The 25,628-nt window shown below is 58.5% G+C and overlaps 1 protein-coding gene across 1 annotated transcript; it reads right to left on the bottom strand.

Moving 5' to 3' along the window:
- Nucleotides 1–952: 952 nt before the first annotated feature.
- LOC128830965 (transmembrane protein 176B-like) lies at nucleotides 953–9,174 on the bottom strand. The gene is made up of 7 exons (XM_054016958.1): nucleotides 9,040–9,174; nucleotides 6,075–6,290; nucleotides 4,778–4,888; nucleotides 4,153–4,209; nucleotides 2,874–3,071; nucleotides 1,956–2,066; nucleotides 953–1,278 (listed from the first exon to the last, which is right to left on the bottom strand). The coding sequence occupies exons 1-7, from the start codon at nucleotides 9,157–9,159 to the stop codon at nucleotides 1,180–1,182; spliced, it is 912 nt and encodes a 303-aa protein (XP_053872933.1). The 5' UTR covers nucleotides 9,160–9,174; the 3' UTR covers nucleotides 953–1,179.
- Nucleotides 9,175–25,628: the final 16,454 nt, after the last annotated feature.

Raw genomic sequence — 25,628 nt, 5'->3', positions numbered from 1 at the left:
CCCCTGTGGGAAGCCCAGGGCCCCCGGAACGGGTTCTGGAAACGGGCAGCATGGTGCAGTCCCTGTTCCCAGCCGGCACCACGGGGCTGGCGAGCTGTGCCCAGCCAGGAACCACAGGCACAAGGGCCATTGCCCAGTGGAGTAGCAGAGAGCAAGGCCCCTTCCCTTCAGCGGGGCCCTGACCCCGTTTATATCCCATGCGCCCTGCCAGCCGCGCTGCTCGGTGCCAGTCCGCAGCCAGGTGGCACAGACACCCCCTCACAGCGCGCTCCCAAGCTGGCCTGGCCCAGGGGGTCCAGCTGAAACCATTGCTGCAGTTTGCAGTGACACGGTTGGACCTGACCCCTTGGGAACACTCGCACCCCCAGCAAAGCCACTTCTTGGCCACACACCGCTCGCCTCATTTGATCTCAAGAGCCATCTTGCTTTCCCTCTATCCTTCACGCTGCGTCCCAGGACAGGGCCTGGAACCCGGCCCCTTTCCAAACCCCCCTCAGTACAGGCTCAGCTTGTGCCCCCAGCAGGGGGACTCAGAGCCCTTCCCCCTCTCTGCCCTTCAACCCACCTTGACATAACCCGGCTCGCGAGGGCCCTCTGGTGGCATCACGCTTTGGGCAGCAGCAAGTATCATGGGTGTATTTTTCCTGAGGTCTGGGACGGGAGTGGGGTTCACTGGTTAGAGCCGGTGGGGGAATGGGAGCCAGGACTCCTGGGTTCTATTACGGCTCTGGGAGGGGAGTGGGGGGGAACCGGGAGCCAGGACTCCTGGGTTCTATTCCTCTCTTTGCAGTGCCATCAGTCGCTCCACGTGGCCTTTTTGCCATTCGTTTCCTCCCCCGCTGTGAAGGCAGGAGGCACGGCGCAGCCTGCGTGCAGGGTCCTGGGCTCCCGTTCACACACCGCTCACTCCCTGCAAGTGCCAGAGATCCAGCAGGACCAGCGAAGACAGACACTCATGAGAGACGGTTTATTTCCAAGCAGCTGCTGCCCTGTTCGGAGCAGGGCCTGGGAAGGCCATGGCCCTAGTACATGGCTATAGTTAGTGTAGTAGTACCCAGTTAGTACAGGAGTGGGAATTGAGGGGAGCCCCAGCTCGAGAGCCAGGACAGGGAGGCAGGAGGGATGCAGGCTGTGCAGAGCGGTTACCCGGCAGAGCGAAGCTGGAGCCTGGCCGGGAGCTCAGATATTCCGGCCCTCCTGGGCTTTCTCCTCATCCGGCGGGAGGATGGAGTCAGAGGCCAGTAGCGGCTCCTTGCTCTCCACCGCCTCGGCCCCGGCCTGAAAGCAGGGCAGAGGTTTAAGGCTTCAGAGGGGCTCAGGGCTCCAGTGCCGAATGGCACGGCCAGCATAGCGCTGCACTGCCACAGCGCGCACGGCCTGGGCAAGCGTCTGCCCCCCCGCACCCCACGGGGCTGGCGCAGGCCCCCACGGGCAGAGGGGAGAGTCCTGCCGTGGCCTGGGCCCCTCTGCTGAGGAGAAGCCAGTGAGCAGATTGGTCCTGATCCCTTCTCGCTCTGCCGCTCCCAAGCTCCCCGTACACTGAGGGTCTCCGAGCTCGGGGGCTCAGAGAGCGCGCCCCAGGGGCTGGGCTGGGCAGACCCGCAGGGCGGGGGGAGGAGCAGAAAGGGCTCCCCAGGACTGCCTGCCCCCTTCCGTTATCACAAGTAGCCCTCTGATGCTAATGGGATGGGGCTACCCCACTTCATGGGGGGTAGGTGCTGCCAGCCAATCAGACAGCTCCCTCATCTCTGCCAGCCAATCAGATGGTTCCTTCCGCTCCACCCATTTTGTACTGAGCCCGGCACGTCAGGTTACACCGCAGCTTTCAGTAGGTGGCACTGATGGGGCGATGGGCCCACTGCTCCCCGACTCGTGCCCCATGCTGTGGGGACTCCGGGGAGGGAGGGGGGGAGAAGTCTCCTGGATCCCCTAGAGATGATCCCGCTCCCCCTTACCTGTTTCCTGCAGCACAGGGCCCAGCAGCCGTAGAGGAAGGAGTAGAAGGCGATGCAGAGGCCGGTGGCCATGGTGAGCAGCAGCAGCAGCCGCACGCCCAGGAACAGGTTCTGGGAACGGGAGAGGGGACAGGCAGCACCACAGTCACGGGGTCCCGCCCGGCCAGGAGCCAGGCAGCTCCGAGGGCTCCGTGCTCAGACAGCGGCTGGAACGGCCGGAGCAGCGCGCACAGCGGGGGCTCTGTCGGGGGCCTGGTACCAGGCCGGCTCTAGCAGGGGAGGGGCCTGGCTGGGCTCAGGGGCTGCAGGGGCCGGTCCCTCATTTCAGCCCCATGGGCCTCATTCTAATTCTCATGCCCCTTGCTGGGGGGCAAGCCCCTCGGAGGCCATCCCGGGGGCTGCCCCCAGGGGGCAGTACGGAGCCTGTGCATCGGGTCCTTCCAGCCAAGCCTCACCCAGCACTTCCCAAAGGGACACCGCGATCAGGAGGAGGGACCCGGCCCCAAGGTCACATGGCAGCCGGTGGCAGAGTCCAGATAGAACCCAGGAGTCCTGGGGCTCGGATCACTACAGCACAGCGGCCTCCCACTCCTGCAGGAGGAGACGCACGTCCCACCGGCTAAACTCTGCCGCTCAGTGATCCGGACATCCTCGCCACAGGGGTGGGCGGGGGGTGACCCTCCTCTGCACAGGGTCCCTGAGGCAGGAAATAGCATCCCTGGAAGTGACCCTTGGCCAGCCGGCAGGGGCTCCAGTCCCCGTGGGACCCGTGCAGAGCTGCTGAGCACGGGGTCTGCCCTCGGCTGGCCGGGGCAAGGGACAGCCCAGCCCCTGCTGGTGCCCGCAGAGAGGGGTCCCGTTGCTGCAGCGTGGGGGGCTGGGGGCACTGTGGTGACCGCGCCGGGGGAGGCTGCTCACCTCAAGCCTCCTGACCTCATTCCTGCAACGCTCCAGCCTCCAGGAGTCGCTGGAGTCCGGGGACGGCGATGGGTACGAGTCACACAGGTTGGAGCTTTCGTCAAGGCGGAAATACCACGCCACATCCTGCACCCCCACGATCACAGCCACGGTGGCCGAGACGGCGCTGGCCAGGGTGAGCAACGCAGCTAGCCAGACCTGCGGGGCAGGGGACCCACCGGGTGAGGCAGGGGCCTCTCCTCCCCGCCCTGGCCCAGCCCCTCCCACCGGCAGATGGGCCACGACTGAGGGAGCAGGGCACATGGGGGGGTATTGGAGCCCCCGGGGGTAGGTGTACAGACGTGTGAAAAGAGGGTGGGGGCATCAGGGCAGTCAGACTGCCCACCCCCCCCGACACACAGTAGACGGGGTTTCGTAGATTCCCAGCACCAGGACTGTTCTGCCCACCCTGCTCGGCCTCCCACAGGGTCCTGCCCCCAGGACTCCTGCATCCGGCCCCGCCAGCTGAGGTAGAGCGGGGCTGTGGGAGACACGCCCAGCCCGGAGTCACTGACCCCACGTGACAGAGACACCCACTCCCCCGCCCTGGTCAGTCATTCCAATGGGGGCGACCCTCCCTGGGGAAAATCGGCTCCTTATTCCCAGCTGGGATGGGGCCAGGTCAGCTCCAGCCAGCGGCTCTTGTCCGGGCCCTGCCGGCCGGAGCCAAGGGCCATCTGCCGCAGAGCCCCCCCAGCCCCTACACAGACCGGGCTCCGGGCACCTGCAGCCCGCGCTCACGGCACCCCTGACCCCTCCCCTCCCCTCCCCTGCCCAGACCGGGCTCCGGGCACCTGCAGCCCGCGCTCACGGCACCGCTGACCCCTGCCCTGCCCAGACCGGGCTCCGGGCACCTGCAGCCCACGCTCACGGCACCGCTGACCCCTGCCCTGCCCAGACCGGGCTCCTGCAGCCCACACTCATGGCTCCGCTGACCCCTCCCCTGGAGGCACTAACCCAGTGAGCTCCGGCAGCCCCTCACGGGAGGCAGGTTTCCCAGCCCTCGGCTCTTCCCTGTGGCTCCTTCCTGACCCTTTCCCATTAATCACCATCCTTCCGGAAGTGCCAACGTCAGTCCGGCCTGCTCCCCCTCCACACCTGGGCGTTGGGGTCCAGGCAGTGCGGCTGCCCTCACGGGGAAACGGGTCAGGCTGGGAGTAGCAGGTTGCTGGGGCCCACACCCCAGGCACTTCCCTTCAGTACAAGCAGCCGGTGCCCAGTCCCCCGGGCACTCACTCACCCAGCAGCTGGTGCCACGCTTCTCGCTCACAATGCAAAAGACTCCCGAGATGATGAGCTGTGGAAAGGAAACCAGGGTGAGCGCCGTGCAGGCTGGGGCGTTGCCAGGAGAGAGACCTCACCCCGAGCACCCACCCCAAGGTCCCCAGCAAAGGTGCAGGGGGTTGCTGTGCAGATGGTAGCCCTGGGGTTTCCTCTGGGACTGCCTGGGCCAGGGCTGAAGGCGTGCTGGCCGACAGTCCCTGGGGCCCACGGGAGCACAGCGTGGTGGGGATCAGGACAGACCGCGGACTGGCCCATGCCAGAGGGGACTGGAAAACCGGTCACTCGCTGACGAGCCATGTCCCTCCAACGAGCCCCGGCAGCCACTGGAGCCCAAGAACTGCAGCTGCGAAGCGGCGTTGGGCATTACAGAGAGACCCCCAAATCCCAGCCCGAGAGCCCACGCCCGGGGAGACAGGGCCGGCTTTGGGCCGAGGAGCAGCTGCAGAAATCCCGCCCCACGGGCTCTTCGTTTGCCAGACAGCATTGCCAGGAACAGGCCCGAGTGGGGTCTGGAGCGGGGCAGCCAGTGACTGGGCCAAGCTGCTGCTCCGAGCGGCAGGGTAGGGCTGTGTGCCACTCACCAGAGCGCCTGTCCAGAACGGGGATCCCGACCAGAACTCCTGCGTGTACGGCGCGAAGCCGAGCATCACGCCAATGGCCCCGCACACAATCCCGAGCAGCACCTGGCAGGCCTGCAAGACCAGCCCCCAGGAGTCAGCAGATGGACACAGCAGCCTGCCTTGCCCCTCCCCGTTCCCCCCCACAGCCGGAAACAGTTCTCACGGAGGCAGGACCGAGTAACCCTAGCCCAGCCCTGACAGGGGTTTGTCCAGCCTGTTCTTAAACACCTCCAGTGACGGGGATCCCACCTCCTCCCTTGGTGCCTGGTGCAGAGCCGAGCTCCCCTGAGAGCTAGAACGATGCGCCAGCGTCGCACCGAACTCCCCTTGTGCACATTAACCCATTGCTGCTTGTCCTGCCTCCAGTGACAGGGATCCCACCTCCTCCCTTGGTGCCTGGTGCAGAGCCGAGCTCCCCTGAGCGCTAGAACGGTGCGCCAGCATCGCACCGAACTCCCCTTGTGCACATTAACCCATTGCTCCTAGTCCGACCTCCAGTGACGGGGATCCCACCTCCTCCCTTGCTGCCTGGTCCAGAGCCGAGCTCCCCTGAGCGCTAGAATGGTGCGCCAGCGTTGAACCGAACTCCCCCTTGTGCACATTAACCCATTGCTCCTAGTCCGACCTCCAGCGGCCCTGGAGAACAATTGATCCCTGTCTTCTTTCTCACCCTGACCCGAACCGCCCTGCACACATGTGAAGGCTCCTGTCTTTATCGCCGTTTGGAGTCTCATCCTGTCCTCCAAAGTGCCTGTGGCCCCTGCCAGCTTGGGGTCATCCACAAGTGGTGTAAGTAAACACTCTCCATGCCGTAATGAGAAGAGTGACTAGGACTGACCCCTGTGGGACCCCACTCGATGCGCACTCCCAGTTTCATAGTGCACCACCGACAGCTCCGTTCTCGGTCTTCCAACCACCTGATGGGAATTTCCTCTAGACCACATCTCCCTAGTTTGCTTATGAGACCATCATGTGAGACAGTGTCAGAGTCTTGCAAAATCAAGATCTATCCCGTCTACAGCTTCCCCCACCCAGGGACCCTGTCACAGAAGGAAATCCAGCTGGTCTGGGATAATTGATCCATGACAAACCCACGCTGGCTGTTCCTTAGACCCTATTTTCCTCTAGGTGCTTACCAGCGGATTGTAAGCCGCACTCCTGCTCTAGACGTACTCCTGCTCACTGGGCACTCCCCTAAGCACCTCTCTGTCCCTGCGGCGCCCCGATCTCAGCCCCGTCCTGCCACGCTGGCACTTACCCCCAGCACTTTCGGCTCCCCGCGGTAGCAGCCCTTGGCAAGGCCCTTGCTGGCGGGCGCCCCAAGCCTGGCCCTTGCCCGTTGCACGGACCTGACCAGGAAGGCCAGCGACGACTCCTGGCTGACGTTGATGTTGATGACGGTCTTGTCCAAGCCCTCAGTGGAAACCTCCATGTTGTTCACCTTCACCACGCTAGTCGGCATCCTGACCCCGCTCTGAAACAGGGAGGGAAGTGAGAGCAGTGCCCAACCTGTGTGCCCCCCAGGCCCGACCTGCGCAGCCCCCGTGCCGACACGCCCACTAGAACAGGAGGTTCCCCAGACCACTCTGCCCCACTGAGCACTGGGCCCAGCAATGCCAACACCTCCTGGCCGCCTGGGAAGGGTCCATTTCTAAGCCCCCTTTTCAAACAGGCCTGGGAACAGTCCAACGGCTGCTGGATGCCAAGGGCTTGCCAGACGGGATCAGCCCAGGGCCCATCTCCAGCAGTGGCAGGGAAGGGGCTGCCACCGCTGCAGTGGGCAGTGACGGGATAACCAGAGATGGGATCTCCCCACAGGGTCAGCTCCTTCCTCTCCCCTGGTGTTAGGGGTCAGTTTATGCCCTGAAGCAGGCGGGTTCATAGCCCTTCCCACACGAATCCTCACCACACTGACTCTGGATGTTCTCATTAGCCATATATACGGCCAGTCTATTCTGAATCATTCTAAGTTCGGCCTCAGTTAGCCTGTGGAACTCAATGCCACAGGATCTAACTCGTGTGGTTTGAAAAACTATTTCCTTTCATCCACCCACTGCCAGCACTATCTTATTTTCTTTCCATTGTGCCAGCAAATTTCTAATCACACTTAAAAATGACCAAGATATTAGGAGTGATTTGGTACGTATCCTGTGGACATTCGATGTGCCAGGACCCCAGTGTGAGGTGCTGTACAAACACTGAACAAAGAGATGGTCCCTGCCCCAAGGAGCTGACAACCTAAGTATGAGACAAGAGACAGCCGGGGAGCACAAGGAAACAGTGACCAGACCAGACGGGATTCACTCAAGAGCTCGGAAGTAACTCAAATGTGAAGTTGCAGAACTACTAACTCTGGTATGTAACTATCCATAGCCAGGACAAGATCCCGACCAATGAGGAGTTGTGTCCCCGGCCCTCTAACCTCGGATGCCTTTTTCTCTGCTGTAGCCACCCGCCTGCTCTGCTCACCCACGGGGACGTCCTGCTCAGCTCGCATGGCCCAGCCTCCACGCAAGCAGCGCTCGGGTGCTGTGCAGGAGATGGGAGCGGAACAGAGCTCTGCGTGGGAAAGCCCCAGAGGCCTCTTGCAGCTTCCTGTCCAGTCCCGCTCCTCCCTCCTGCAAACCCCGGCCCCAGCCCCCAGCCCGGCCGTCACACCTCTCCCCAGTCCCGCTCCTCCCTCCTGCAATCCCCAGCCCCCACCCGACCGTCACACCTCTCCCCAGTCCCGCTCCTCCCTCCTGCAATCCCCAGCCCCCACCCGGCCGTCACACCTCTCCCCAGTCCCGCTCCTCCCTCCTACAATCCCCAGCCCCCACCCGGCCGTCACACCTCTCCCCAGTCCCGCTCCTCCCTCCTACAATCCCCAGCCCCCACCCGGCCGTCTGACCTTTCCCCAGTCCCGCTCCTCCCTCCTACAATCCCCAGCCCCCACCCGGCCGTCTGACCTTTCCCCAGTCCCGCTCCTCCCTCCTACAATCCCCAGCCCCCACCCGACCGTCACACCTCTCCCCAGTCCCGCTCCTCCCTCCTACAATCCCCAGCCCCCACCCGACCGTCACACCTCTCCCCAGTCCCGCTCCTCCCTCCTACAATCCCCAGCCCCCACCCGGCCGTCACACCTCTCCCCAGTCCCGCTCCTCCCTCCTGCAATCCCCAGCCCCCACCCGGCCGTCACACCTCTCCCCAGTCCCGCTCCTCCCTCCTACAATCCCCAGCCCCCACCCGGCCGTCACACCTCTCCCCAGTCCCGCTCCTCCCTCCTACAATCCCCAGCCCCCACCCGGCCGTCTGACCTTTCCCCAGTCCTGCTCCTCCCTCCTACAATCCCCAGCCCCCACCCGACCGTCACACCTCTCCCCAGTCCCGCTCCTCCCTCCTACAATCCCCAGCCCCCACCCGGCTGTCTGACCTCTCCCCAGTCCCCCTCCTCCCTCCTACAAACCCCGGCCCCCACCTGGCCGTCACACCTCTCCCCAGTCCCCCTCCTCCCTCCTACAAACCCCGGCCCCCACCTGGCCGTCACACCTCTCCCCAGTCCCCCTCCTCCCTCCTACAAACCCCGGCCCCCACCTGGCCGTCACACCTCTCCCCAGTCCCCCTCCTCCCTCCTACAAACCCCGGCCCCCACCTGGCCGTCACACCTCTCCCCAGTCCTGCTCCTCCCTCCTGCAAACCCCCGACCCCCAGTTCGGCCCTCACACCTCTCCCCAGTCCCGTGCCTCGCTCCCAGCACGCCCGGCACAGCGGCCAGACCCCCCGCCAGGCCAGCCCCCGGGGTGGGGTAACGCGGGGCACAGGCAGGCCAGGGGTGTTCAATCTGGTGTCACTTTCCCGCTCCCTGAGACTGTTCCTAGTCCCCAGTAGCACCGAGGGGCTCCAGGTGCCAGGCAGGTCCCTGCCCCGAGGAGCTGCCAGTCTGAGCCAAGAGCCAGCGGGTGCGGACAGACAGACAGACCGGGGGCGGGGGGGTAAACACCCTGTCCGGGGGCGGGGGGGGGGGACAGTCCCTGGGCCGATGCTGAGCAGCGCGAGACACAAGCTCCCAGCGGGACAGGAGGGTGGGGGGGGCTTTGCGGGGAGCTCCCCGCGGGGGGCAGCCGGGGGGGGGGGCAGGGAGCAGCTGGCAGGTCACAGCCCCGCCCTCCCTGCAGCACCACCCCCCAAACCGGAGTCAAAGCAAATGTCTGAAAAGACAAACCCGGCCCCGGCCCCGCGCTCACCGCCGGCCTCGGCCCCGCCACGCGCCGCGCAGCTCCCGGGACCCCCAGATGCGCGGCCCGAGCCCCGCGCTGTAAATCGCTCTGCGCAGCAATGGGCCACGGACCGTGTGCACGGAGCATGCGCGGTGCATCTGCTGACGCCACTGCCCCTCCCCTGCCCTCACTAGCCCAGGGTTCCGCAGGCGGCTCTCGGCAGGGGCTAGAAAGGGGCGAATCGGGGCAGGGTCTGAGAAGGGGGCGGGAATTGACTGGTCGGGGAAGGCGGGGGGGGGGAGCAGGGGTTAAACCCAGGGGTGCGGCGCTGGCAGGGGGTGACAGAGGCAAAACCCAGCCCAGGCAGGGGCACGGGGGGGAGAAGTTACCCCAGTGGCACTGAGACACCCCTGTTTGCAAAAATGGTGGGGGGCAAAGGGGCTTTTTTTCCCCCACTCCCACAGCCAGCCCCTCTCAGCGTGGGCTTCCCAGGGCTGGGTTCTCAAAGGCACAGGCACCCCGCGGCTGTCACGGCCGCCCCTCGGTCTGATCTCACCGACCCAGGCTCCGTCTACACTACAAAGTTCAAAGCGCTGCCGCGGGTGGCGGTGCTCCTGGCAACCCGCCTCGACGAGGGGCTTAGCGCCGAGCGCCCGGAGCCGAGCCTGAAAGTGCTCAAACTTGCTGCGCTGGGGGGGTGGGTGTGGGTGTGTCTCCCAGCAGTTTCCAAGTTGTTTTATCTGCTGCTGGGATTCCCTGAATTTTTAATTCTCATTTTTTCCTCTCATTTTTAGAGCAGATGTTTATCCTGTTGGATCATCTGACTTCCTCTCCGACTGACTTTCTGGCCTAGCGTCAAAACTTTGTTTGGAGTCAATCCACCAATGGGGATTGCATTTTTGCAACTGTTATTTTGCCTCTCAGTCTGGCCCTTAGTGTTTTTCCGCATGCCATTGTGTGCAACTTGATTCTCAAATATTCAGCAAAGGCAGAAAGCTCTTCTAACGAGAGAGAGAGAGATCTGTGTGATGCTTGTTTACATCACATTCCGTCAGCTGTAGTCTTCAGCATTAGTTTCTTTTGCTCCTAATGACAATAGCAGGGCAGGTTTGCTTATTTTGCTAGGCCAGGGGTTCTCCAACTATGCGTTGCGGCTTGTAAGGGAAAGCCGCTAGCTGGCCATGAGACACTGTTTACCTGAGCGTCCACAGGTACGGCCCTTCGCAGCTCTCAGGAACTGCTAATGGTAAGAATTCACTATCTCCCTGCTACAGGTTGCAAATTGCTACAGATAGCAGTCTCCCATCCCTATGGCGTGAGAAACTGCTACCTGTAGGAATTCGCTTCATCACAGATATAGCAGTGTAACAAGTAGCACATCCCTACAGATTGCAGTTTCTTATACGTGTGTGTGTGTGTGAAAATGCTCTCTGTAGGATCATGCTGCCTGCATCAGTGACACGTCCTACTTTGCTAAAAAAGGCCATCTGATGTAGCTAATTCAAGCAGTCTCACATGTAAAACCAACCTGATAGCTTTGGTTGATCACAGGATGACTATGAGCCGTCAAAGTGATATCGCTGTGAAAAAAGCTAATGCCGTCTTGGGATGCATCGGGCGAGGTATTTCCAGTAGAGATAAGGAGGTGTTAGTACCGTTATACAAGGCACTGGTGAGACCTCATCTGGAATACTGTGTGCAGTTCTGGACTCCCATGTTTAAGAAGGATGAATTCAAACTGGAACAGGTACAGAGAAGGGCTACTAGGATGATCCGAGGAATGGAAAACCTGTCTTATGAAAGGAGACTCAAAGAGCTCGGCTTGTTTAGCCTAACCAAAAGAAGGCTGAGGAGAGAGATGTTTGCTCTCTGTAAATATATCAGGGAGGGAGAGGAATTATTTAAGCTCAGTACCAACGTGAACACAAGAACAAATGGATATAAACTGGCCATCAGGAAGTTTAGACTTGAAATTAGACGATGGTTTCTAACCATCAGAGGAGTGAAGTTCTGGAACAGCCTTCCAAGGGGAGTAGTGGGGGCAAAAGACATATCTGGCTTCAAGACTAAGCTTGATAAGTTTATGGAGGGGATGGTATGATGGGATAGCCTAATTTGGGCAATTAATTGATCTTTGACTATTAGCGGTAAATATGCCCAATGGCCTGTGATGTTAGATGGGGTGGGATCTGAATTACTACAGAGAATTCTTTCCTGGGTGCTGGCTGGTGAGTCTTGCCCACATGCTCGGGGTTTAGCTGATTGCCATATTTGGGGTCTGGAAGGAATTTTCCTCCAGGGCAGATTGGCAGAGGCCCTGGGGGTTTTTCTCCTTCCTCTGCAGCGTGGGGCACGGGTCACTTGCTGGAGGATTCTCTGCACCTTGAAGTCTTTAAACCACGATTTGAGGACTTCAATAACTCAGACATGGGTTAGGGGTTTGATACAGGAGTGGGTGGGTGAGATTCTGGGGCCTGCGTTGTGCAGGAGATCAGACTAGATGATCATAATGGTCCCTTCTGACCTTAAAGTCCATGAGTCTATGATTCTTTAACAGTGTAACAAGCCTTGTGGATAGGGAGGAAGCGGTAGACATGGACTATCTTGCCTTTAGTAAGGCTTTTGATGCTGTCTCGCATGACCCTCTCATAAATAAATTAGGGAAATACAACCTAAATGGAGCTAAAATAAGATGGGTGAAAAACGAGTTGGAAAACAGTTCCGACAGTAGTTATCAGTGATTCACAGGCTGAAAGGGCAGAACGAGTGGGGTTCTCCAGGGATCAGTTCTGGATAAGTTTCTATTCCAAATCTTAATCAATGATTGAGATAATGGCATAGAGAGTACACTTATAAAGTCTGTGAATGGTTGTCACGGAGTATTGGGGGACTCAGGGCCCTGCACCCCCGGCTTCCTGCAATTCACCATGACTCTCAGCCAGCCAGTAAAGCAGAAGGTTTATTTGGATGACAGGAATACAGTCCAAGACAGGTCTTGCAGGCACAGACAACAGGGACCCCCTCAGTTAGGTCCATCTTGGGGTCCCCGGGCATCCAAGCCCAGCCCCCCTTGGGAGGTCAGAGCCATCTATGCCCCCCAGCCCTCTCTCCCTGCCTGCTTCCAGCACTCTGCCTTCAGCGACCCCTCCCACAGCCTTTGTTCAGTTTCCCGGGCTAAGGAGTCGCCTCCCCTTCAACCCCTTCCTGGGTTCTCATGTTACACACTCAGGTATGCGCCCTCGGGCGCCCTCGGGCAGATCCCATCCTGCAATGCAGACTATCCCAGAACACTCCCCTGTCAGCATTCACAGACCACCGTGAGAACAGGCCCAGTTCGTCACATCTCTCCCCCCTTCGAGACCGAACTGAGCAGGGTCACTTTAGCCAGTGACCCGGGGAAGTTCGAACCTACCCCCGTTCCCATGGATGCCCCCGCATCCCTCCAGTTCCTTGGTGGGAATTACACCAGGCCCCTTCAGTTTCACGCCCCCCCTTAGGTCGGGGTGCTTGATGGCACTCGCAGTTCGCATGTGGGAAGGTTTATGCGGCCTGTGCCCTTTTCCCACCCCCATACCTCTGGGGTTCCAACTGGGCTGTGGTCTTCTCCCAGCGCTCCAGTCTGGAGGTCTGTGCTTTGGGCTCTCTTGGTTTAGAGCCGCCCTTTTAACCTTGGCCACCCTCTGGAAAGGATCCTTTATGCTGGGCAAGGGTCCTAAAGCTGTTTTCCCCTTGTCCCAGGCCTTCCTCCCCCTCTGACAGGGGTCACAGGATCCGCAGTACTGTCGGACAGTAACAAAGACCCCAGGCCAGTAAAAGCTCCGTAGCAGCCTCTGCTGGGTACGCCAGGTTCCCTGGTGCCCTGAGAGGGGAATATCATGGGCCCGGCACAGCAGCTGGCGGCGATACTTCTGGGGTACCACCAGCTGCCTCCTGATCCCCCCTGACTCCATTTCCCCTGGGGGAGCCCATTCTCGGTACAGGAACCCCTTCTCCCACAGGAACCTTTTCCGGCCACCTCGTCCCATGGTCTGTACCGCCTTGAGGTCGGCTAGGTCCCTTATCTTCCGCAAGGAGGGGTCTCTCTGTAACTCGGCCTGGAACTCAGCAGCTGGGACAGGGATGGCCACCTGCTCTTCCTCGCCCGCTGGGCCTGAAGCTGCAGCCTCCCTGAGCCGTGTCCCTGGGCGTTCCCTCCCCACCAGGTTAGGGTCCTGCGCCTCAGGCAAGGCACCCCCCCCAAGGCCAGGGCGCAGTGCCCCTCGCCGGCTCTGACTGCGGGTCACAACCAGTGCCTTTTGGGGGTTGCTTGGCCAGTTCTCCAGGTCCCCCCCCATCAATACCTCAGTGGGCAAATACGGGTGTACCCCCACATCCTTGGGGCCCTCCTTGGCCCCCCACTTCAGGTGTACCCTTGCCACGGGTACTTTGACTGGTGTTCCGCCCACCCCCGTCAGGGTCAGGTAGGTGTTGGGCACCACCTGATCTGGGGCCACCACCTCGGGCCGGGCCAGCGTCACCTCTGCGCCCGTATCCCAGTATCCACTGACCTTCCTCCCATCCACCTCCAGGGGAACAAGGTACTCTCTCCGGAGGGACAGCCCCGCGCCTACCATATAAACCAAAAACCCTGAGTCTGGAGCATCCAGCCCCCTAGAGGAGCTGGCCTGGAGCTCTCCTCCCTCCTTAGCAGGTGGTACTCTGCCAGCCCCTCTTCCCTGGGAATGCTGCCTTTCGCCGGGCTGGGTCTCTACCCAGTTAACCCTCTGTGGGTTCGGTCTGCTCAGTCTGTCCCTGAGCCTAGGGCACTGGGCCCGTATGTGGCCCTTTTGGCCACAGTGGTAGCAGCCCATGTCCCATGGGTCCCCTTGAGTAGGTCGGATGGTCCTGATGCCGGATGCTCCCCTCTGATGGGTTTTTTCTGTATTTTCCCATGGGGAGGTCCCATGGTGACTCTCTCTCTGCGTTGTGGTGGGACTGTTCCTTTGGGACTCCTCCCTTTTATCTCCTGACCGGCTCTTTACAAACTCATCAGCCAGCTGCCCGGCGTGTCGCGGGTTCTCTGGCTTTCTGTCCACCAACCACAGCCTCAGGTCGGATGGGCACCGGTCATACAGTTGCTCCAGTACCAGCAGTTTAATCAGGTCCTCCTTCGTCTGGGCCCCACCAGCCCACTTGCTGGCGTATCTCTCCATGCGGGCGGCTAGTTGCAGATATGAGATCTCAGGGGTTTTATCCTGACTCCGGAACCTTTCCCGGTACATCTCAGGAGTCAGCCCAAACTCTCGTAGCAGGGCCCTTTTGAATAGTTCGTAGTCCCCTTTCTCTGCCTCTCCCAGTTGGCGGTACAATGCCACGGATTTGGGGTCCAGTAAGGGGGTAAGGACCCGGAGTCTGTCCGCGGGGTCCACACGGTGCAGCTCGCAGGCCGTCTCAAAGGCCTCCAGGAAGTCATCCATGTCCTCCCCCTCCTTGTATGGGGCCATGATGCACTTATCAAAGCTCCGTGCAGTCCTGGGTCCCCCCTCACTCACCGCAGCCGGGGGTTCGCTGCCCTTCAATCTCGCCAGTTCCAGGTCATGCTGACGCTGTCTCTCATTCTCCTCCCGTTCATGCTGTCTCTGTCTCTCTTCACGCTGATGCTGTCTCTCTTTCTCCTCCCGTTCATGCTGACGCTGTCTCTCTTTCTCCTCCCGTTCACGCTGATGCTGTCTCTCTTTCTCCTCCCGTTCATGCTGTCTCTGTTGTTCACGATCCTCCAGCTCTCTCAGTTTTAGCTCTTTCTCCCATTCCAGCCAATTCCGCTCCCCGGATGCCGAACGTCGCCGGGAGGATCCTCTGCTGGCCGGCGGGCTTCGCCGGGGGGATCCCCTGCTGGCCGGGGGGGTCACGGCGCCCTCGGTATTTGCTGGGCTCCTCCCCACCCTTCCCCTAGGCATAGGAAGGAGGGGTCTCGGGAAGCCCTCAGCAGCCGGCTGACCACTCCCAGCTGGGACAGACACTGGTGCCTGCGCTGCATTTGCCAGGCTGCTTCCCTGAGACACAGGGATCAGTTCATTCGCGCGATCTTCCGCCTCCAGCTGGGCAATGAGCTGTTCTTTGGTGAGCCTCTCAATGCGCAGCCGCCTCTGCTTGCACAGCTCCACCAGGTCGCTCTTAAGCCGCTTGGCATACATCTTCCTGCTGCCCACTCACCGGCCTGTGTGCTCACAGCTCCCCACAGTTCCCAGGGGGACCCCTAGTGTGCCAGCCCTTCTCGAGGTCACCGCCTCTCTGCCAGGGTCGAGCTGCAGACTCCTCCGCCCCTGGGACCACTCGCTGCGATCCCCTCGGGGGACCCTGTTACTGCAAAAGTCCTTCTCGCTGGTCACACACTCCCAGGGGTAATAACCGTCTCTCTCTCACTCTTCAGCACGCCTGGTCCCCGTCAATCCCCCTTCGTTTTACTGCTCCCCAGTCACTTACTGCAGGAAGCGCCGAGGAAGCGCCGTCCACGGGGTGCAGTAGATCCCACCGCTGCCACCAGTTGTCACGGAGTATTGGGGGACTCAGGGCCCTGCACCCCCGGCTTCCTGCAATTCACCATGACTCTCAGCCAGCCAGTAAAGCAGAAGGTTTATTTGGATGACAGGAATACAGTCCAAGACAGGTCTTGCAGGCACAGACAACAGGGACCCCCTCAGTTAGGTCCATCTTGGGGTCCCCGGGCATCCAAGCCCAGCCCCCCTTGGGAGGTCAGAGCCATCTATGCCCCCCAGCCCTCTCTCCCTGCCTGCTTCCAGCACTCTGCCTTCAGCGACCCCTCCCACAGCCTTTGTTCAGTTTCCCGGGCTAAGGAGTCGCCTCCCCTTCAACCCCTTCCTGGGTTCTCATGTTACACACTCAGGTATGCGCCCTCGGGCGCCCTCGGGCAGATCCCATCCTGCAATGCAGACTATCCCAGAACACTCCCCTGTCAGCATTCACAGACCACCGTGAGAACAGGCCCAGTTCGTCACAATGATAACCTAGGAAGGAGTCCTGCGGAAAGGATCTGGGGGTCCTAGTGGACCACAAGCTGAATATGAGTGAACAGTGTAACGCTGCTGCAAAAAAAGAGAACATCACTCTGGGATGTCCGCTCTGCTCCGCGCTGGTTAGGCCTCAGCTGGAGTATTGTGTCCAATTCTGGGCGCCACATTTCAGGAAAGATGTGGAGAAATTGGAGAAAGTCCAGAGAAGAGGGGAAAAAAAGTAAGGTCTAGAAAACGTGACCTATGAGGGAAGATTGAAACATAACAGTTTTCAAGTATGTAAAAATCAAGTAGCATCTTTTTACAAAAGCCGTTTCTTACAATCTGTACGTATCAATAACTGCTAGAGATAGCACTTTTCTACACGTAGCAATTTCACATACACTATAGTGCAAGAAACTGCTACCTGTAGGCATTTGCTACATCAGGTAGCAGTTTACTACAATGACAGTTTCTTACAATCTATATGTATCAATAACTGTTACCGGTCGCACATTACTACGGGGAGCAGTTTACTACACTACACCTGCCCCGCCCCAGCTCGCCGCAGCTCGTTCCCAGGCTGTAGGGGGCGGGCTCGGGGCAGTGCAAAGCTCCGCATCTCTGCCGGGGTTTGCCCTGGGGTGGCCCCGGGGGCTCCTGTTGGAAGCTGAGCGAGCCCCGGGGCTGTGCCAGGCCGTGGGGCCCCCGAGCGGGCAGTCCCGACCCAGCCAGAGCAGCGGGGCGCCCAGGTTCTCCCCCGTGTGCGGGGGGCTCGGCCCAGAGGCAGCCCCGCAGGGAACCCGCAGCCCAGGCCTGGCTGGGCTCGCTTCCTCCCCAGAGAGTGCCCGGTGGGGCGGGCAGGGCTGTGGGCGCCGCCCGGGTCGGGGCAGGGGGAACCTGGTGCAGAGAGGTGAGGTGGGGAGCTGGGGGTGCAGCCCTGGCGGGGGGGGGGGGGGGGGTGTTACCCCCTGCACCTGGGGATCATGAGCCTCCCTGGCCCATGCCAGACGTGGCTGGCCCCGGCATAGGCCGCTCTGGTTTGCAACCCAGGACGGTGCAGGCCAGTACGGATTCCCCAGGGCTGGCAGGGTGCAGGGTGGGGCTGAGTGGGGAGAAGCCGGGGGAAGGCGAGAGCCGGTGGGGTAGGGGACCCTGGCGCATCGCAGCACCAGGGGATGGTGGGGAACCCCGGCTGAGCCTCGACTTCAGAGGACATGGGAGGAAACAAAGGGGGGGGCGGAGGCTGGCACCAGACAAGGAATTGCCCCCTGCCCCCAGGCCAAAGCCCAGCTGGCCAGCTCTGGGGCGGGAGCCAGGCAGCACAGTCCAGGCTCAGGCCCCTGTGCTGACAAGTACCAGAGGAGACGTCTCCAGCCCCCAGTCTCCCTGGCCCTGCGCAGAAGAAGTATTTGCCCCATGGATGGGCGAGTGGGGACCAGGAGCAGGAACAGATTTTCCCTCTGTGCAGGGCCTTGGTGGGGCCGACACGTGCACGGCTCTGGTGGCCACACTGCAAACAAGAGGCTGCACTATTGCAGAAGGGCAGAGAAGAGTCACAAAAGGGTTGGTGAGCTGGAGAAGGTGCCTGGCTGTGAGAGGCTCATAGAGTTCGCTCTGGTTAGCGGTGCCAGGAGAAGACTGAGAGGTGACTGGATCATGGCGCCCAGGTACCCGAAGGGGCCCAAGGGGCTCGTTAACTCAGCAGTCGTGGGCGCCCTGAGCTCACCCACAGCTCCATGCACAAGCAGATCTCGAGCTGGTCTCTCATGGGCTCTGTGTCCCTTGCTCAGTGAGCCTGTTGGGGTCACTAGGCCTACCTGAGCCAAAGTTCTTCCATGTTTAAACTCTGTCCTTCCATGTTTAACTCTGATCGACCTCAAAAGCCAAGGACAGGAATTGCGATGTGTAAACAGCCAGTTAGCAATTATGACCTTGCTCATACCTGGTACCAAACGATAATGATGAGGTTTGCATGTTTCTAGCTGGGGAAGGGGTAATAAACTAAGGGCAAACAGAACCAAATAACTGTTTAGAGGAGTGTTACTAACAAGCTAGATTTATAGCCCTAGAATGATTTAATTGCTTAAATGTATAAACATGCCTTTGGTAGAGAGGGGAGGGGGAGTAGAGGGGGAGTGGTAGAGAGGGGGAGGGGGGGGGCTTAGTTGTAAAACGTATAAGAAGAGAGAAACCGTTTTTGCTGGTGTGCTTGATTTGAGACGTGCCAGTCTCCTTGCATCGCTTTGAGATCTCAAATAAACTTTGATTGTTTCTCCACCCCAGTATGTTTATTGACGCGAAGCACACCGGGCAACGAACCCCATTGTTGCTGTCCTCGGGCCTCTGTGCCGGCAACAAGCCCATGCGAAAGGGGAGGTGGATTGCTCTGGTTCAGAGCTGGCCCCCAGGAATGTGACTGTTACCATGTGACCTGTGTGTTCACACAAACACAGAGCGGACCCCAGGCAGCGGCCGGGGCAGAGGTCAGGCAGGCCGAGCCGAGCCGTTTGTTATTGCAGGCGGCGTTCGAGGACGTGGCGCTCTGTTTCTCCCCGGAGGAGTGGGCGGCGTTAGCCGAATGGCAGCAGGAGCTGTACCGGGCCGTGATGAAGGAGAATTACGCACTGGTCACCTCGCTGGGTGAGGATCTCTGCCCCGCCCTTCGTTAGCAGCAGCAGCTCAGACACCCTTGTGCTGGCTGGATTCCTGGGGTCTCCCGTTCTCTTACCCCCAGGACTGGATTGCTTAGAACAGCGGTTCCCAAGCAGGGGGTGTGCCAGGCTCTACATCAACGCAGCTAGAGATTTGCCTAGTTTTACAACACGACAGGCTACTAGCAACGTCAAGATACAAATGAGAAAGCAATGATTCAGTAACAGTGCGGCTGTGACACTTCTGTATTTTTATATCTGATTTTGTGAGCAAGTCGTTTTGAAGTGAGGTGACACTTGGGGGTATGCCAGACAAATCAGACTCCTGAAAGGGGGACAGTCGTCTGGAAAGGCTGAGAGCCACTGGTCTAGAAGGCTGGTGTAACTGAGAGCAGATCTTGGGCCAGCTCCATGTGATTCTCTCTCCTGTGCCAGGCTACCGAGCAGCCAAGTCAGAGATTGTCTCTAGGCTGGAGCGAGGGGAAGGGCCACATGTCGGGGATCTTGGTGGGGGGAGATGCCCCCAGCACAGGTGAGTGACGCTGGATCCCCCAGAGGCAGAAGGAAGGTACTTCAGCTCCTGGTGCAGCTGGTTCCACCTTGTCCCACCCAGCGCCTAGCCATGGCCAGTGAGGTGATGCCCCGTTCTGTGCCAGTGCCTGGCACCCAGAACCCATTGCTCCTGTTACCTGCCCTCGCCCCCCAGCTCCTGGCCCCTCTGTGCTGCATACACAGCAAGCTGTGGGGAGATGCGGCCGTGTTACCCAGGGCATCACCCCAAGAACTGGAAGAGAAGTCCAAGCCGTCGCGGCCCGGAGTCAAACAGCCCCTGGTGTCTGCAGGTGGACGAGGTTGGGACGTTGGTGGTGTCGCCGGTCCTGCTCCACCTCTGAACGCAGTGCGGGGGCAGGGAGGCACCTGCTTTGGCCAGTCCCTGGGCCTGCTAGCTGGCAGTGGGGGGCCTGCAAAGAAGGGCAGCCACTTCCCTGATCCCTTGGGGGCCTCGGAAACGGGCCTTCGCAAAGAGCGGCTCCCTTGTGGGTGGGAGCCATTGCCTCCCACACCAGGCAGGAGCAGGGAGGGGGCACCTGGCAGCCAGGAGAGAGGTTGGGTCAAGTGTGAATTTCGTAATGTGGTATTACACCACCGTGGCCCCAGCTCTACGGTGGCTACCGTCTCAAGCTTAACAGAGGGAAAGTCACGTCTGCTACTTGCTTCCGAGTTCGAGTCTCTAGGAACCCAGACAGACCAAGGGCAGCGACCGCACGCACAGTCCCAAGGACGAGGGCTTGTCTGTCTGTTTGACAAGTGTTATTAAACTTGCAATGAAAGTTCTGATTACCCAAGCCCATCGAAATTCGATACAGACCTATGCACTAGTTACAAATACAGTTATACTCGCATCCTCCTGGATAGACGTAGGGTCTGATGGGTCTCTCACGGATTGATCACCAGTAGAGGGATGGTTCCTGATGGAGTTTCCCATGGGAAGCCCAATTTTCCTGCTCTGGGCACCACCTTTTTATAATGAGATTCTGCCTATTCCTACATTCTGCGCATGTCCATAAAAGTGTCAACTCTCTTTTTTCTTATTGGTCTGGTGTCTCCTAGAGACTCAAGGGACCCCGGTTTCTATAGGCTGTGTAGGTTCTCGTTATTCTCATTAGCACTGACGCACAACCTGTATCCCCTGGGTCAGGCACGTGGTGGAGACAGAGGTGCCTCTACAGCATTTTTGTGATTTAAAATTAATCTAATTTTTCACAATATCACCACTTGGTTCATCTTTCCCCACAACCTTAGGGCATCGGGTTATTCTTCGGTCACTTACTTATGTCGGCATTTCTTAGCTCCAAGGCCTAAAATAGCCAAGCTAAAATCTTGCAGGCCTCAGCCTACAGGCCTTGTGTTTCATCCCTACTTACTTAGATACCGAATACATACTTATCCCTTCTGACTACTGATCAGTCTTATACTTCTATACATAAGAGCGGTCATACTGCGTCAGACCAAAGGTCCATCTAGCCCAGTGTCCTGTCTACCGAGAGTGGCCAATGCCAGGTGCCCCAGAGGGAAAGAACAGAACAGGTAATCACCAAGTGATCCATCCCCTGTCGCCCATTCCCAGCTTCTGGCAAACAGAGACTAGGGACACCATCCCTGCCCATCCTGGCTAACAGCCATTGATGGACCTATCCTCCATGAACTTATCTAGTTCTTTCTTGAACCCTGTTATAGTCTCAGCCTTCACAACATCCTCTGGCAAGGAGTTCCACAGGTTGACTGTGCGTTGTGTGACAAAATACTTCCTTGAATTTGTTTTAAACCTGCTGCCTATTCATTTCAGTTGGTGGCCCCTAATTCTTGTGCTATGAGAAGGAGTAAATAACACTTCCTTATCTACTTTCTCTACACCAGTCATGATTTTATAGACCTCCATCGTATCCCCCCTTAGTCGTCTCTTTTCCAAACTGAAAAGTCCCAGTTTTACTAATCTCTCCTCATACAGCAGCCGTTCCATACCCCTAATCATTTTTGTTGTTCTTTTCCAATTCCAGTATATCTTTTTTGAGAGGGGGCGACCACATCTGCGCACAGTATTCAAGGTGTAGGCGTATCATGGATGTATATAGAGTCAATATGTTATCTTCTGTCTTATTATCTATCCCTTTGTTAATGATTCCCAACAGCCAGTTCGCTTTTTTGACTGCCGCTGCACATTGAGTGGATGTTTTCAGAGAACTATCCACAATGACTCCAAGATCTCTTTCTTGAGTGGTAACAGCTAATTTAGACCCCATCATTGTGTATGTATAGTTGGGATTATGTTTTCCTATGTGCATTACTTTGCATTTATCAACATTGAATTTCATCTGCCATTTTGTTGCCCAGTCACCCAGTTTTGTGAGATCCTTTCGTAGCTCTTCGCAGTCAGCCTGGGACTTAACTATCTTTAGTAATTTTGTTTCATCTGCAAACTTTGCCACCTCACTGTTCACCCTTTTTTCCAGACCATTTATGAATATGTTGACTAGGACTGGGCCCAGTACAGACCCCTGGGGGACACCACTATTTACCTCTCTCCTATAACTGAACTCTATTTAGCATACAAAGATTATACATGACATGTTAATTAATCAGAACAGCACACAATAAATGAATGATAACCCTGTAGCCAATGATTTTAGTTTAAGGTGTGTGCGTTTGGGGGTCCCAGACCAATCCCCCCATCCCTGCGGGAGGCCAGCTCACAAGGGTGCACGGGCAGTGGGACTGCAGCTGTTCCAGCAGCTCCTGGTGCCCTCCCTGTGCTCCCCCAGCTCCAGGCAGGTCCAGTGACATGTTCACTCTGGGCAGGGGCGGCTCCAGGCACCAGCGCAGCAAGTGCGTGCCTGGGGCGGCAAGCCGCGGGGGGTGGCCTGCCGGTTGCTGTGAGGGCGGCACTCATGGTGCCTTCGGCGGCATGCCTGCGGGAGGTCCGCCGGTCCCGCGGCTTCGGTGACAATTTGGCGGCGGGTACGCCGAAGGCGCGCGACCGGCAGATCACCTGCAGAAACACCGCCGAATCCGCCAAAGTCTGCCCGACTGCCGTGCTTGGGGCGGCAAAAACCATAGAGCCGCCCCTGACTCTGCGTGTGAGCCAGAGACGGTGCAAGCCAGTGCAGAGACCCCGGTTGGCTCCAGGGAGCCCCTGGGTGAGGCCCTGAGATGCTAGCAGGGTTCTGCGTTACCCAGGCTCATTAGCAGCACAAGAGATGTTGACGGGTGCAGGGCTCCACCTGCACCCGTGGAGAGGGCTACCGTGGCCAGGTGTGCAGACCAAAGACCCACCTGAAATGCACAGGGCTACCAGGGTGACTGGGACGGGAATTACGGGAGAAGAGCCTCCAACAGGCCAGAATGTGCTGGCCCGAGACCTCCTCTCCCTTTGTCTGTCTGCCTCGCTGCAGGGGCCACAGCCTGGGACTCGCCTCCCCCAGCAGTGGTGTGGGCCGAGTGCACGGGGGGCAGCGGCTGTGGGAGGCAGCTGTTGGGGAGTGTGACGTTGTGCAGTCTATATGGTTTTATAAAAACTTGATAATAAGTCAATATAATGTAACTGAGCTGGTTTTAGAGAAAATACGGTAATAAGTGAATGTAACGTAACTGGGATATGCCTCATGCAAAAGGTCTCTTGTAAGGTATCATTACAAAGCTTATAATCTACTGAGTATGATCATCTGATTTGTAAAAATGTACCACTCTTGTATCTAAAACTAGAAATATAAAATGTAACTCTGAGGGCCTATTGTAATTGTGTAAAGTGTGGACCATTAATGATGGTTTGGAATCTTGATGACTCCCATTGTCTGCAGATGGCTGTATTTACCTGCGAGTCTTCCTGTATATGTGTGTGCTGGCAAGCGAGTAATGAAGTCTTGCAGTGACATGTGATCATGTCACCTGAACTGGAATCCATCTTTAACCTGGTGCTTTTCCAGTGAGGGGGGGTGGAAACCCAGAGAGACAAAGAGTTCCCGCCTTATGCAAAAGATATATAAAGGGGGGAAGAGAACAGAGGGAGAGAAGCCATCATGAAGAATCCCCTAGCTACCACCTGAGCTGCAACAAGAGCTGTACCAGGGGAAAGAATTGTGCCCAGGCCTGGAAGGTGTCCAGTCTGAGAAAAACTTACTGAAGCATCTTTGAGGGTGAGATTATCTGTATTCAGTTTGATTAGGCATAGATTTGCGCATTTTATTTTATTTTGCTTGTGACTTACTTTGTTCTGTCTGTTACTACTTTGAACCACTTAAATCCTACTGTCTGTATTTAATAAAATCACTTTCTATTTAGTAATTCACTCAGAGTATGTATTAATACCTGGGGGAGCAAACAACTGTGCATATCTCTCTATCAGTGTTATAGAGGGCGAACAATTTATGAGTTTGCCCTGCATAAACTTTATGCAGGGCAAAACGGATTTATCTGGGTTTAGACCCCATTGGGAGTTGGGCATCTGAGTGCTAAAGACAAGCACGCTACTGCGAGCTGTTTTCAGGTAAACTTGCAGCTTTGGGACAAGTGATTCAGACCCTGGGTCTGTGTCTGGAGCCAGACGGGAGTGTCTGGCTCAGCAAGACAGGGTGCTGGAGTCCTGAGCTGGCAGGGAAAACAGAAGCAGGGGTAGTCTTTGCACATTGGGTGGCAGCTCCCAAGGGGGTTTCTGTGATCCAACCCGTCACAGGGAGGGAGTGGGATCCGGAAGCCAGGCCAGAGCCAGTAACTTGGGGGGTGGGGGAAAGATCTCGATTATCCTGGCAAAGGGGATGAGATCCCAGTGGAGCCAGCGCATTGGGTGACAGTGGGGCCCAGTCATTGCGGGTCCAAGACCCCTGGGCTCCCATAGCTGAGAGTCCTCAAGGCCTGTCTGCCCCGAGCTTTTGGGGGAACCTGGGGCACCGCCACGCCCCCTCCCAAAACATGACCACTGAAGGGAGGCCCTGGGGTCAGGGGCTTGGAGATTGAACCCCCGGCACTGGCCCCACAGCTGTGGCTCCTGTCCTGTGGGGCTGGGCTCAACTCCCCACTTTGAGCATCGTAGCCTGGTGCACCGGGGCACAGAGGTTGGGGGCTCTTTCAACTGGGGGGCTCAGGGCAAACTGTCCCTCTGCCCTCCCCCCATCTGGGTGGCCTTGGTAGTCGTCCTTGGTGTCTGTCTGCTGTGAGAACTTGGCTTTGGTTCTCAGCAGGCGGGAAGGAAAGACCACAGTTCCCAGCAGGCTGCAGTGCAGCAGGGCCGGCTTTAGGCCAATTCCACCAATTCCCCCGAATCGGGCCCCGCGCCTAAGAGGGCCCCGCGCCCAGTGGCAGGGCCGCCGGGGTGGGGGCAAGTGGCCGAGAATCCCTTCCCTGGCTAGAGGCTCCTTTTTAATTTTTACTCACCCGGCAGCGCTCCGGGTCTTCGGCGGCACTTCAGCGGCGGGTCCTTCACTCGCTCTGGGTCTTCGGCAGCACTTCAGCAGCAGGTCCTTCAGTGCCACCAAAGACCCGGAGCGAGTGAAGGACAAACCGCTGAAGACTACGAGTGCCGCCCGGTGAGAACAAGCCCCACATGTTTTTTTACGGGTTTTTTTTTTTTTCAGTCATCCCTGCCGGGGCTCCGTCAAAACTGTTCGAATTGGGCCCCACACTTCCTAAAGCCGGCTCTGCAGTGCAGGGTCGGAGCTCGGTCCTCACGTGTCTAGAGCCGGCCACACATTTTTCAGCCAAGCTTTTTCCACGGAAAAACGTTCTTTGACTCAATGGCAAGGGTTGTGTTGTCGTTGCAAGGCCGGTGTTGGAAAGCGTACGCACAAAACGTTCCACTTTTCAGCTGCCAAAAAACATTTGTTTGTTTGTTTTTGACAAAACCCCAACAAATTCCCAAGAAATTTTTGATTAAAATGTAAAATGTTCCCAGGAAAGCCCCTTCCTGGCAGCCGGATTCAGCCGCAGCGCATCAGCGTTCCCACCAACGGGCTGAATCCGGCTCCAGCACTGAGGTATTTCTGTCCCTGGTGCTAACTCGGGGCGAGGTCTCTTGTTCCCAAAGCCATGCCAGCTACTCTCCCTGCCTGTGGGCAGATTGTTGCATCGCTGGGTGGGACCAGCTCGCCCCACATGGCTTTACATGCTGACCTGGGGGCAGGCCCCATCTCTCCTTGCACCGTTCATCGAGCCCTTCCCCCTCAGCTCCTTAGAGCCCGTCTCGCCCTGGGCCTGGGCCCTGTTTGTGTCTCGGACCCTGTATCCTGCAGGGGCCCTGTCCATGCCGGTGCTGGGCAGCCCTTGCTTTGCCAGCTGGGTCTCCTGCCGCGTTCTCAGGGGGAGAGCGTCTCTGATCCCCGAGTGCGCCAGGCTGGGGGAGTGTCTGTTCTAGGGTGGGGCTGGGCCGGGGGTCTCCGGGATTCGGATTAGCAGGGGGCTCATGTAGGGTGACCAGTGTCCAGAA

Source organism: Malaclemys terrapin, chromosome 2 (genome assembly GCF_027887155.1).
Source record: "Malaclemys terrapin pileata isolate rMalTer1 chromosome 2, rMalTer1.hap1, whole genome shotgun sequence".
Classification (NCBI taxonomy): Eukaryota; Metazoa; Chordata; order Testudines; family Emydidae; genus Malaclemys; species Malaclemys terrapin.
Note: the sequence above shows the minus strand (reverse complement) of the source record. Positions and strands in the feature narration are given on the sequence as shown.

Coding starts and splice junctions, on each gene's coding strand:
- LOC128830965 (XM_054016958.1), bottom strand. CDS start 9,159: ATGCTCCGTGCACACGGTCCGTGGCCCATTGCTGCGCAGAGCGATTTA. Junction 6,291..9,039: donor TGGCGGGGCCGAGGCCGGCG/GTGAGCGCGGGG, acceptor TCCCTGTTTCAG/AGCGGGGTCAGGATGCCGAC. Junction 2,067..2,873: donor ATGAGGTCAGGAGGCTTGAG/GTGAGCAGCCTC, acceptor TCCCGTTCCCAG/AACCTGTTCCTGGGCGTGCG.